Consider the following 11,704-nt stretch of genomic DNA (forward strand, 5'->3'; position numbering starts at 1 on the left):
GTGTGTTTGTGTGTGTGTGTAGTCTGACTTCCCACTGGAGTTCAGATATGTTGTTGTCCTGAGGTAAACAGGAAAAGGGAGAAAAGATTGGAAAAGTGAAGTATGAGCTACACTAAAAAAAGACCACCAACAGCAATTACTGCTGTCAACATAGTACAACACAACAACCATGCCACTGGTGTTGAAGTGCCATTGAGCAAGGCATTCAAGCACAACAAGAATGGTGGAATGAGTGCAATCATTTAGTGTCGGTGTGTGTTGAAAGCAAACTAACATCCCAGGGAAACTGGCAAAACACACAGGTGGCAGGGAGAGATACAGGGGGAATGTTTGTTTTCTGTGTATTTAAATGAATTAAAGAGGTTGTAATCTGTCCCTCATATTTAAACAAGATGAGGGATTTAATTAATTGTAGACATGCAGATGTATGTGTGCAACATCTTGCTTGAGTCTTGATTTTAACTGTGGAGTTAATATTTCATATGAAACACTGTATTGTGGCCCCAGATGACTTGTACATTTTCTCAGCTAATGACGTTAGCACACAGTTGCTGTTTCTCCTCCTCATCTTCCTTCTGACAACATGATTATGGAAAGACGGTTGGGGGGGGGGGGATAGCTTATTGTAATAAGTTTTTGTCATTTTGAGTGAGAGTTACCGAGACAGCAGCAGGGTGATGTAGCATTACCCTAGAGGGATCAATAGAGTTTAATTTGATTTAATCAGGAGAAATTTAGGAGTCAAGAGTCGGTCACTGTTGAAGCAATAGTTCACTGTTTTGGGACATAAACCTATTTGTTTTCCCTATCTCTGAGTTTTCATGTGGATGTAGAAACCTTCAAAACCTACACCAACAAAGAAGTGCTTTTGGGAGCCCCAACACAGCACACACTATATTTCACTAACCCTAGAACAAAGCCCATCAAAAACTGGGGCAGATCAGCTGTCATGCTGTGCTGCTGTCACATCAAGCAAGGTAGGAGTGTGTGTTCAAGGTTGCTGTGAATCTGAAGGAAGCAGTAAGCATCCTCTAAACCAATTCCCTGCATCACGATTGAGATATAAAAAGCAGAGTTACCCATAAAAGTAATAAATAGTAAGTCATTTTTAGTACTCTGAGCTGCCACTAAATGCCTGGTCAATAAAGAACAAGGAAATCTCATTCAGCTAAACAAGAGAGTTACTCTCAGCGCCTCAATGTTTCATGATTTTATTGTTTTTATTCTGTTTTATGGATGCAAGTAAAAATCTAATTTAAAAAATCAATATTACAAAAATCTGGGTTTAAATTGAATTATGACAGCTGTTAGATATAGCTGTATCCTTTTTTGTTAGTTGTTGACCCTCCAATTGTTAATGTTTGACAGAAAAAATACCATTTGTAGTGCAAACATTCTGGCTGATCTGCAGCATACACAAAGACATAGTTGTTTGTATGAAATGAATCCAAGTTTGAACGTCTGAAGTTTAAACTTATCTGGTCTTTGTAGGAAAACTTTGGTATTTTTTTTTACTACATTGAGTATATTGACTTACATAGGGAAGACAAATGAAAAATCCTTACAGTTGCTATAAAATCATGGTTTTACTTTTACTAACATAATGTATGTATATTTTTCACTAAGTGGAGGTAAAGACACTTCAAATGATGATGTTGCTAAGTGGGACTACTTGATCATCCTGTTTTAGCTTGTGTGGCAGTGTGAGCTACACATGGTTGTGTGAATCCAACATAAACTTAGGGAAAGGAGTTATAACTACCCTGCTACAGTTTCCACTACATTTGGTGACTACTTTACCTCCAAAGATGTTAAAGTTACAGCAATTCTAGCCAGTGCCAGTGTCTTTACAGGCTAGGTTCAGGTTTGCCAGAAGGTTTTGCCGGACATCTAGCTTAAAACTACACATTCCATATTAGTGTATGGTCTTCCATGAATGCACATGGGCTTAAACACAGAGAATACATATTTATAAAAGGCAGAGAAGAAATATTTTTGTTGCATTTATTCATTAGAATATCAAACTGTTTTGTACATCTAGTGTATCTATGCAGCATACTTAACACCCGAGCAGCCTTTAAAGGTGGTTCTCCAGAACTTGCTCCAGAGTTATCAGGCTTGCAGTTAAACACAGTAAAAGTTCAGTCACACAGTAGAGGCTCTCCGTCTTCAGCCTCTTGCTCTGGCTGGTTGCCGTGTCTGTGGGATTAAGCGTGGAGCCAGGGGAAGCCACAGTTTGAGCTGTGCTCAATACAGAAGCCATCATGGAGAATATGAAGGGTGTTATTTTCTGAGGAGTGATTGTCGGTGTCCCATGGGTGGCTCAGCTAGCTGATTTCTGTGGGATTAGCCAGCCATGGAGGGAAATCCAATTTTGCAAGGCAATCCCTGCTCACTGCTCTGACCAACTTGCAGCTCTGGCTTTCAATTTTACTCTTTTCTTCCACTCTTTCACTCTTTCACTCTATCTCATCTTTTCAGCTACCTTTTTTCTCCCATTAACCTTTTTATCTCCCCCTTTCTTGGTTCAGTTCAACATCTCTGGAAATACACTTATTGGCTTTCTGGCAAATAACCAAAGAGTAGCCTGGCTCAGTCCAAAGTTGAAGAAAATATGCTTACCAAAACCCCTAAAGTTGGAAAAGGTGCATCCTGTTTAAACAGAAGTCCAAAAACAATAATTGTGCTTTCAGAAGGAGTTGCATGTGACTGAGTGGCTGAGGTCTTGTGCCTGTACAGAGACAAAAACCTATGCTCACAACCATGTGTGAGCTGAAGACGCTGCACAGAAATATTGGACGAATGGTTTAACCGCTGATTGTCTAGAAAAAGATGCTAAACTAATTATATTATGTGATATTCCCATCAGACTCTGCTAATAAGCATGCTAGGAAAGAAAGCAGGTATTTGCTTACGTATTTGTGTATTAGCTTGACTCGAGGACTGGGCTGTTTGCCTCCTTTCATTTTATTAAATGCTGCAATCTTTCTTCATTTCCTATTTCTGTATTTTGGTCAGTGCGTCTCGCCAGTACTGTCCTCTTGTGACAGCCTTTCTCCCCTCATTGAGGGCCTCAGAGGGTCCATTGTCCTCTCTGGTGTCCACCCCTCCCTTTTCTCTCTAATCAAATAGCCTCCATGAGGAAATGCCATCAAATTATGGCCTCTATTCATATCTGATGGCCTATGAACCCGTGTACAGGGTATGAAGCAGTGGGTTGGGCTGTGACTGTTACAGTATAGGGCTAAACAGGGACCGAGAGGAAGAGAGAGTCACAGGATTTAAGACTGTAAGATAGTAGTTCCTCGGACGTGACCAAAGCAACAACACATTTCCTATTTGGGTTATCAACTCTGCGCACATGCAACCACACACAAACACACAGACCTACACACCTACACACACACACACACACACACACACATACACACACACACACACACTGTATATAATACAAGCAGACTGATTTTTGCATAGAAACACACACAAAGTATGCACATAAGCTCTCACATGATCACACATGTTAACTATATCTGCTGCAAGCAGACAGACACGTATAAATACCACACCGATATAATCACACACCGAAACAGTCTTTTGGTCTCATGTGCAGGCACTGTCGCAAACACGCTCACACACACACACTCAAACGTTTAATCTACCCTCTGCAGTTGGACAGGAGCTGCATACGACCTGCTAATTAGTGGCCAGAGGAGGCCTCTGTTTGTCTGCTCTCTTCCTGTGCAGCTCAGACACAAGTTTCCCTGTGTCCTATCTCTGCCCTAAAAGATAGAGAGGGAGGGAGGGCGGAGGGAGAGGGAGGGAAATGAATGAAGACCGAGTGTGTTTGTTTGTTGGAGGGACTTGCTCATATCGAACTGCGTGAAGCCTTTTCTCCCACTTTTTAAAGCCGTCTGACCCCTCCAGGGCTGAGCGGGAAGGAGAGCGAGGACACATCAAAATATCAGGTAGCTAAACCTGTTGTCACACTGCTGGATTAATTTCATCTCCAGATCTTGGTTTGCTCCCAGGCTTCACTGTGGACTTGTGTGAGGGATTTCTTTCCAGTGACTGTCCTGTTCGAGATGGAGTGTAAAGTAGTTTTCCGCTGGCGAGGGAATTGCTCAAACTTCAAGCTTGTTGCTCACTGCAATGCAGCTTTTGCCATTTTTCTTGCTGTCCTGTGTGTGAGAAATCCAACATGTTGCCTGTACTAGACTCTCATTTCTGTGTGTCTTTATGTTTCTCTCTGTGTGTGTGTGTGTGTGTGAGGAAGTCCCTGCTCCAAATTCACTGCACTCCCACTTCCTCTCATTCCCTTCCCCAGTACAAACTAATTTTCCTCTTCCCGCTCTGTCTCGTGCACGTCTTCTTGGGATTTACTGACACAAACTCTGAAGTAAGTGTTGAGCTGGATCCTGGTGCCCTTTGATCTATCTGTGTTTTCTTTTCCCTTGTCTTTTCTCTCTCTGTCTTTACCCTGAGCGATGGGTTTAGTTCCTTCTGACAGCTTTGGCCGTGCTCTTTCTGTCTCTTCCCAAGCCGTTGGGATGGAAGCTGGAGATTCAGAGTAACAGGAATGATCAGAGATGATGTATAAGTGAAAGAGAGAGGTAAGAGGTAGGAGTAGTGATAAAGGTTAGGAAAAAACAGACAGCGCACATGGTGAGACAGTACGCATTATGGGTGATTCTCATATCTCTGCCCTTTTTTAAAGATCATTTCAGGCACATTTCTCATTAATTTTCTGCTTTCTATCTCTTTTCCCTCCCCCCCTTCTCATTTAATTTCTTTCTCCCTGTAGACACTACAGAAGAATCTCTTTCTTCAGCTCCCGTTCTTTAGTGCCTTTATTAATGATGCTACTGTACCTGTGGCATTTTAAAACTTCCGAATTTGATTGTTAATTCATGGCAACATCCTGGTAATTACTGTAAACAGATGAGACCATAGCTGAGATGATTGGTAGACTCAATCTCACAGCTCTGTTTCATCATAAATATTAGAGCTGATGTTTTATTTATAAATCAGCAAATACAGTCCTGCATTTGCCATTAATACTGTCACTTCCTGTTACAGAGACAATTGTTTCACTTGTTTCTGTTTTCATTTAAATCTACTTTCACTTCCATTTACTCCAAACTTTATCTCAATTTTTTTACTGAATAACTGCACCCTCTTCCAGCTGTGCCATGAAACAATTTGTTGCATTTCCTGCCAGTGTCACACACGGTCATACTTACATCCGTACAAGGAACCAGGTTACTCAGAGAAATGTGTTTATGAAGGAAATCGGACAACACATTTACGACACGTCTGTGTTTACATGCAGCAGTCAGTAATCAGGTTTCTGCCCTATCTTAACCTTATTTTCTTACTCTTAACTGTAATAGTGATTCTGCTGTCATAGCAGACCTGTCTCCTAGAAATTATGTTTACATAAAACTAATTTGTATCAGTAAATGTCTTATAAGAGCTGCAATGCCCCACAGACTATATTCTCTTATATCAACATTGTGAGGAAACTGTAAAATATGTCATAGCAATGACAGCAGGTTTTGTTTGTGATGATTATGTTCAGACATGTTTACAACATGTTTGGAAAGTTTTAGGTCTTGGCTAAACATAAAATATATATATTTACTTTATTAACATTTAACCCAAAACCATTTTTCCTAATCTTAAATAAAGCATTTATAACCAAATGCAGCATTCTGGCCACGAAAAATGTTGCTGGGGAACATAATCCAGTCAGCAAGTATCCATGTTTCCATTCAAAATGTAACTGGCAAAACAAATTTAGAAGTATATAAATGGAGTTTTTAGAAGACAGGATTGGTCACAGTGATACTTCCCTGTTTTGACATCTTGTGTCATGCACATGCATCCATGTATAGGGCTGATTGGAAACCCAGTTAGGTGTAGTATACATGGCTTTCTCTAGGAGAAATATAGCTGGGGTAATCAGGTTTCTCTAATCCCCAACTCCATTTATGGAAAGCTGGTTTCTGGTTTACAAGGCATGATAAATCAGGCAGAAAGCCAACCGTAACCAGGCTAACTGAGTGCATGTAAACACACTGTCTGAGATGCAGTTAAGTGGCTTGATGAGGCTACCAGTCTTAATGTTCTGAAATCACAATTATGCTAAAGCCTCAAAATGAATGTGAAGATGATTAATTGCACCTTAAATCTGAGCTGTCAGAAGAGTTTATAATTTGAAGTAGAGTTTTTATGTCCTGAAAGGAGCAGTGAACTACCATCAGGTCTTTATGGCTCCATCAAAGTGCTCTCAGCCTCTCCGTCAACACTGTGAGTGAAATCTGCAGCTAACCAGGTTGTCACATCAAATCAGGATCAGCTGAGGCAGGGCCACCTGCAGAGTGAAGGCGTAAAAGACCGACTAGATCTCCATTAGTTGGTAATGGCAGTCTAATTGAGTGCTGATGGAGATAGAAAAAGGAGGGGGGAAGGGGTTAGTTTGTAGGCCTTTTAATACAGTGCAGTATAAAATAAGTCTCAGATTGAGTGCAGAGCGTGTAAGTGAGAGAAATCATCAAGGGACTGATTGCTCTGTCAGCCAGAATGATTAATCCATTTTGAGTGTGCTCAGTGTGTGATTGATGGCCTGGTGCAGTCTGGGTAATGTAGTAGCAGATGATGACAGAAAGAGTAATGGCTTTTGAATGAGGAGAGTAGGTTGGGAGAGGGTGAAGGGGTAACAGATAGAAGGGTGAGAAATATATGCGAGGCTGAGAACAGGCGTAGCCACACCCACAACTTATCGGCATAGTGACAAGTTTACCACTGATCCCATTAGGAAGGGTACAACCAGGGGCAGGTTGCCAAGTGACACTCCAGAAATGATGATAGAGTGTTGCGTTATGGGAAAAAGGCAGACATCCAGAAGCTACGTCGCTGGAGAGAAATGTTTTGTCTCTTTGGATGAAATGACGCTCGGCCCTGTAACCTTTTCCCCTGCTTCACATTAGTCAGTCTTGTTTTTCATTCTTTCTGGGAACACATCAGCCTCAGAGATAAGGGACCTTTTGGTCCTCAGCTCTCTCTCGAAGCCCTGTGGGGCTCAACCTTTTCACCAATGCTGCAACAAAGTGCAATCTGAAATTCTCCTCAAATACCCACAGTGAACGCGGTTATATAAAGGTCCCCAAGAAACATTTCCTTACATGTTACTCTGAATTAATCCCCTCCAAATGAAATGTTTCTTTCAAAATGCTGCAAGTCCCTGTTGGTAAAAATCATTGATGTATTTCATTTAGTATGCAAATTACCATTTAGGCACTTGGCAGACACACTGTTTAGAGAGACTTATAATAAGCTTCACAAACAAAAAGTGCATCAGCATTAATTAAGAAAAGTAAAGCAAGAACCTAGTTCCTATTAACAGTAATAGCATACTATCAAGAAAATAAAGACAAGTGCTTTTTTTCTGTTGTGTGTGTTGCTGGAGCTTGACGGAAGAGTGGTGAGGTGAGACATTCACATTTTACCTTTCCAAGACAGTTAAGAGAGAGAAGGGAGAAATTCGGAGGTGGCGTGAGTGAAGGATGCAGGGTGGACAACAGAGACAGAATTGTTGCAGCAGTCAGGCCTGTAGGAGGACCTGCAGCTTTATGGATGTCTTGGTGCTGCGTCTGATCCCACAGAGATTGTAGAGATCAAATCTGCAGGATCAAGTGGTGGCAGCTGTGTGGCGTGCTTAAGACGGTTGTTTGTTGAGGATCACAGTGAGGTTATTGGTGGATGGTGCAGATTTCAAGACAAATAAATACAAACTCAAATAAAATTCAGTGCTTGGGTATCACACGTTTCCTCTCTTGAGGTAATGAGGAGTTCAGCATCTCAGCTTAGATGCATAATAAAGATGTAGTTTGAAAGTTGACATTTGGCTTGAACTCTTAATATAAAAGAGAAAAATAATATACCAGAATGTGACGATATCACTGCAACTTGAAAAGGTCAGACATCAAACCATTTTTAAGTAACTCCTTTACTAACTTTACTTACAGTTGTCAGTCAACTTGAGGGTTTTCGCTCAAAAGGTGGTGTAGGTAGAGATAATGGAGGCTTGTTGGGCAGAGAATCATACTAATACTAGGAGACAATTTACAATTATGAAAAGGTGAAATGTCCAGGCTGCCCAAGCATACAGATTAACCCATAAACCACCAGAGATTGTATCATGCTCCTGGTTGCCTTGATTTTGTACCCCTCTGGTTTCTGAGATGTGTGGAAATGAAACTCTTAAGATATATTTCAAACAAAAGCGCTTCATTGTAAAAAGATTCCAGCTGGAATCGCCCAGCCAACAGGTGAGACAAAAAATACGCTGTTTTGATTTTTAACTCTGTTGCTGTTGTGTTTGAGGGAATTTGCTGCACTATTGTTTGGCTCTTTTTAAAATGTATTCACACCATGTGATGGGACCCTGAAGCTATTGTACCACCATAGACAGCCACCTCTTTCATCAGTAAGGAAGTTAGTAAATTGAAATAAAGCCATTGTATCTCACATTTTAAGGTTATGGATTATAAAACAAGATTTTGCAGTATAGACATTTTCCAGCACATTTCACACAAATCACACAAATCTACTGTTCATTAAAGGCACTTGGACATTTGACAGCAGTCATAATTCATCATTCATCATTGACTATGACTTATCTTTAATCTTGGCCAGTCTCAACAATTTTATAGCACATGAATGTTGAGGACTTGAGACTTTCTATTTTCTTCTAAGAAAAGCTCCAGCAAAACCTTGTTGATCACAGTAATCACAGCGAACAAAGCCCCATAAGTCCTGAAAGGACCGTTAAGCCACTACAAGAAAAGAAAAAGATTGAAAAGAAAAGTTGAAACATTTTTTTTTTTTTAGTGTTTGCTTTGAACATTGGCCTAAATCTTTCATGATAATCCAACTGTATGGACATGGTTGGACTTGAATGGTAGCCTTAAGCTGAATTGAGAGATTACTGTGAGGTGAGGTGATGTGTTTGGTTGTTTTCTTTTTGTTTCTGATGATGCCCCTCAGGCAAAGGTGAACAAAAAGATGGACACCTTTGGCCCTGGATAGACACTGTTTGCCACACATTTCAAAGCCGACATCAAAGACCTCTTTTCTGCTTGTATTTGGCTGGGTTTTGTATTGCTGTGCTTTCTGCCTTTCACATAAAGCTCATAAAATCAAAATGACTCTCTTTGACTCACTCTGTGAAAGAGCTCTTCACTTTGCTTTCCAAACACTATTAGTTAACCTAATACATAATTTATGGGACTTTTGGAAGGGATAATAAGCCAGTATGGCTGCAGTATGTAATTAATAATGTAATTAGTGGTGTGTTTTATCTCAATGAATGTAGCACTGCTGGTAGTTCCTGAGTTGTGTGTTTTTAGGACCAAACACTTCTGGGGAGTCCCTGGGAGGAACTGCCCACTGGGGAGCTCCCCCGAGAATTATATACTGTCAAGTGTATGTTTTCTACTGTTTGCATTCGCAGCGCACATAGGAACGCTGAAGTGATGTAAGCTGGCCGGTGGTTGGTATAGCAATGTCACTTCTGTATGACATACAATGTCCGAACCTTGGACTTTACTGTCAGCCCATTTGTCCGTGTTTTGTTCCATCTTTCCAGGCTACACCGCTAACGTTTTAAAAAGGCAGTTGCGGCCTGTGTGTTTGACCTATTACTGTACTCAAGGTTCTGGGAAACTACAGTTACAAAAGTGCCTCAAAACTACAATCTTACCTTGTTACTGCAGTGCTGACACAATAACAAAGCGGGGGTCCTCCAACTGTTCTTAGAACCAGGAGAAACTTGTGTGATCAGGAACCTCTTTGGGCATGAAATTGTACACATGTGGTATGTTAAACAAATAGCCCTCACATTTCTTTTTCTCTGTTTTTCTCTCCGTCCTTCTCCCAGAATTCAAAGCATTCAGCAGAGATTGTCACCTCACCATCTCTGGATGTTTTCCTACCAGAGGACGAGGACAACCCGTACGAGTCCGTGACCACAGCCGTCACACGCAAACCTTGCTCACTCGATATCAACCACCGGCTCAACGCCTGTCCACGCAATGGTAGGACAAAGCAGAAAACTACACTTTTTATTTTGCAATCAATGTGTCAGCTGTAGTTTCCTTTCCCAAAACAGATGATACCACTCTCATCTTTGCTTAAAAATATATTAATTTTTAAATCACAGAATGACTCTTTGTAGTAAAATGATTGTTTTTTTCACAAGATGATTGCCAACAAAGAAAAAAACTGTTTAAGAGATTTCTAGATCTAAATGTATTTTAAATTCCCTGTTAGTCCTCCCAAACCTCCCTCAGCAAGATTACTGCTGTATTCTTCCACAGCTTTCTAATACATTTTACAAGATGCTTGTAAACTAGAAAAAATTTATCAACAACCTTAAAAGATTCACACAGATAGGTGGGTCCAGAAAATGTACAGTCATCAAACTGTAGTCATCCATGTGAACTAAGGGATCAGCTGACCATAAAAAACTACAAGAAGAGTTGACAAACCAACAATACGTTTTTAATTATTTTGTAAACACACTGCTGGATCGAACCAGTAAGTGTTGGGGTCATAATCATTGCTGCCAACACGTCTGTTCTCTGCATCTTTTTACAGTATTTATTTTTGTGGCTCTTTGTACACATTTTCTTTTTGGTCCTTTAAGAAGTTTGCTCTAAATAATTTGACAGTGGAACATATGGTGCCTTCCATGTTTACTGTGTTCACAAGCAAGAATCCATATGATCGCGCTGTTGTGATGATCAGTCAGTAAGTAGAAGACTTGAACCACCGAGCGTATTGTCTATTCAACATTAACACAAGTTTCATAACAATAAACAGGTGTGGAAAATGTGGGTGAGAGTGAGAGCAACATTGTTTGGGATATGCATTGTTGAATTTATGCCTCTAGCACTATTTGGATGGGATTCATTCCCTAAAGGCGAGGTTAGGTGAGTCTAATATTGCATGCACAGATCCGATGTTAGTCCCCTCCTGATCACATACAATATATGTGATTTTTCTTTCCCTACTCCAGTATTAATTACAGTTCTAATACCTGTTCTTCAGTATCAGTGGGCTTGTTCGTCATTCCATATTTTAGGTTCCCTCCGGACAGACCTCATCACCTCATGAACATCCTCTTAAAAGGGGAACTCCATCGATTTTGCATTTCAAAGTCTGCGGAGTACAACTGCATACGTCGAAACAGTTGTATGAAGCCTTTTGTAGCTCCAGAGGGAGCTGTGTGAAGGCTTGCGTCAGCATTGGTTGGGTCTGAAGCCTACATGTTTGAAATTGGAAAAAAAGTCTGGAGTTGTCGAGTTCGAAAGAGGTGAACTTACCAGACCTCTGTAACCCGCTCCTCATTTCTTATTCAGGTTAGTGGCTTGAAGATACATTAGCTACTACTAGCATAACTCACCTGAATCTACAACTTGAATGTCGGCAGTTCAGTAGCATTGTGGGTAATATAGGCACCAGGTTTTGACAAGAAAGAAAAATATGTGGAATAAAAAAACAAAATCTTTGGTTCTGCTGCTTTGATTTATTTTTGTTGTCCATTATGAGTCCAAAGTTCACTGCTAATTTAGTGTTAGATCGAGTACTCTTCTAAGAGTGACACTTTAAACCAGCATGAATTGCTTTTTTTGGTCAT

General features: G+C 40.5%; 1 protein-coding gene across 1 annotated transcript in view; it reads left to right on the top strand.

Moving 5' to 3' along the window:
• The window catches only part of anks1b (ankyrin repeat and sterile alpha motif domain containing 1B), a gene marked incomplete in the record, with an annotated part of 204,431 nt that overhangs the window by 100,224 nt on the left and 92,503 nt on the right, over nucleotides 1-11,704 (top strand). Inside the window, 1 exon segment of the mRNA XM_035674093.1 lies at nucleotides 9,944-10,100. Coding sequence (XP_035529986.1) covers nucleotides 9,944-10,100 — 157 coding nt within the window.

The sequence above is a fragment of the Morone saxatilis genome, unplaced genomic scaffold (genome assembly GCF_004916995.1).
Source record: "Morone saxatilis isolate NCDOM2014 unplaced genomic scaffold, NCSU_SB_2.0 Contig10, whole genome shotgun sequence".
In the NCBI taxonomy this organism is placed as follows: Eukaryota; Metazoa; Chordata; class Actinopteri; family Moronidae; genus Morone; species Morone saxatilis.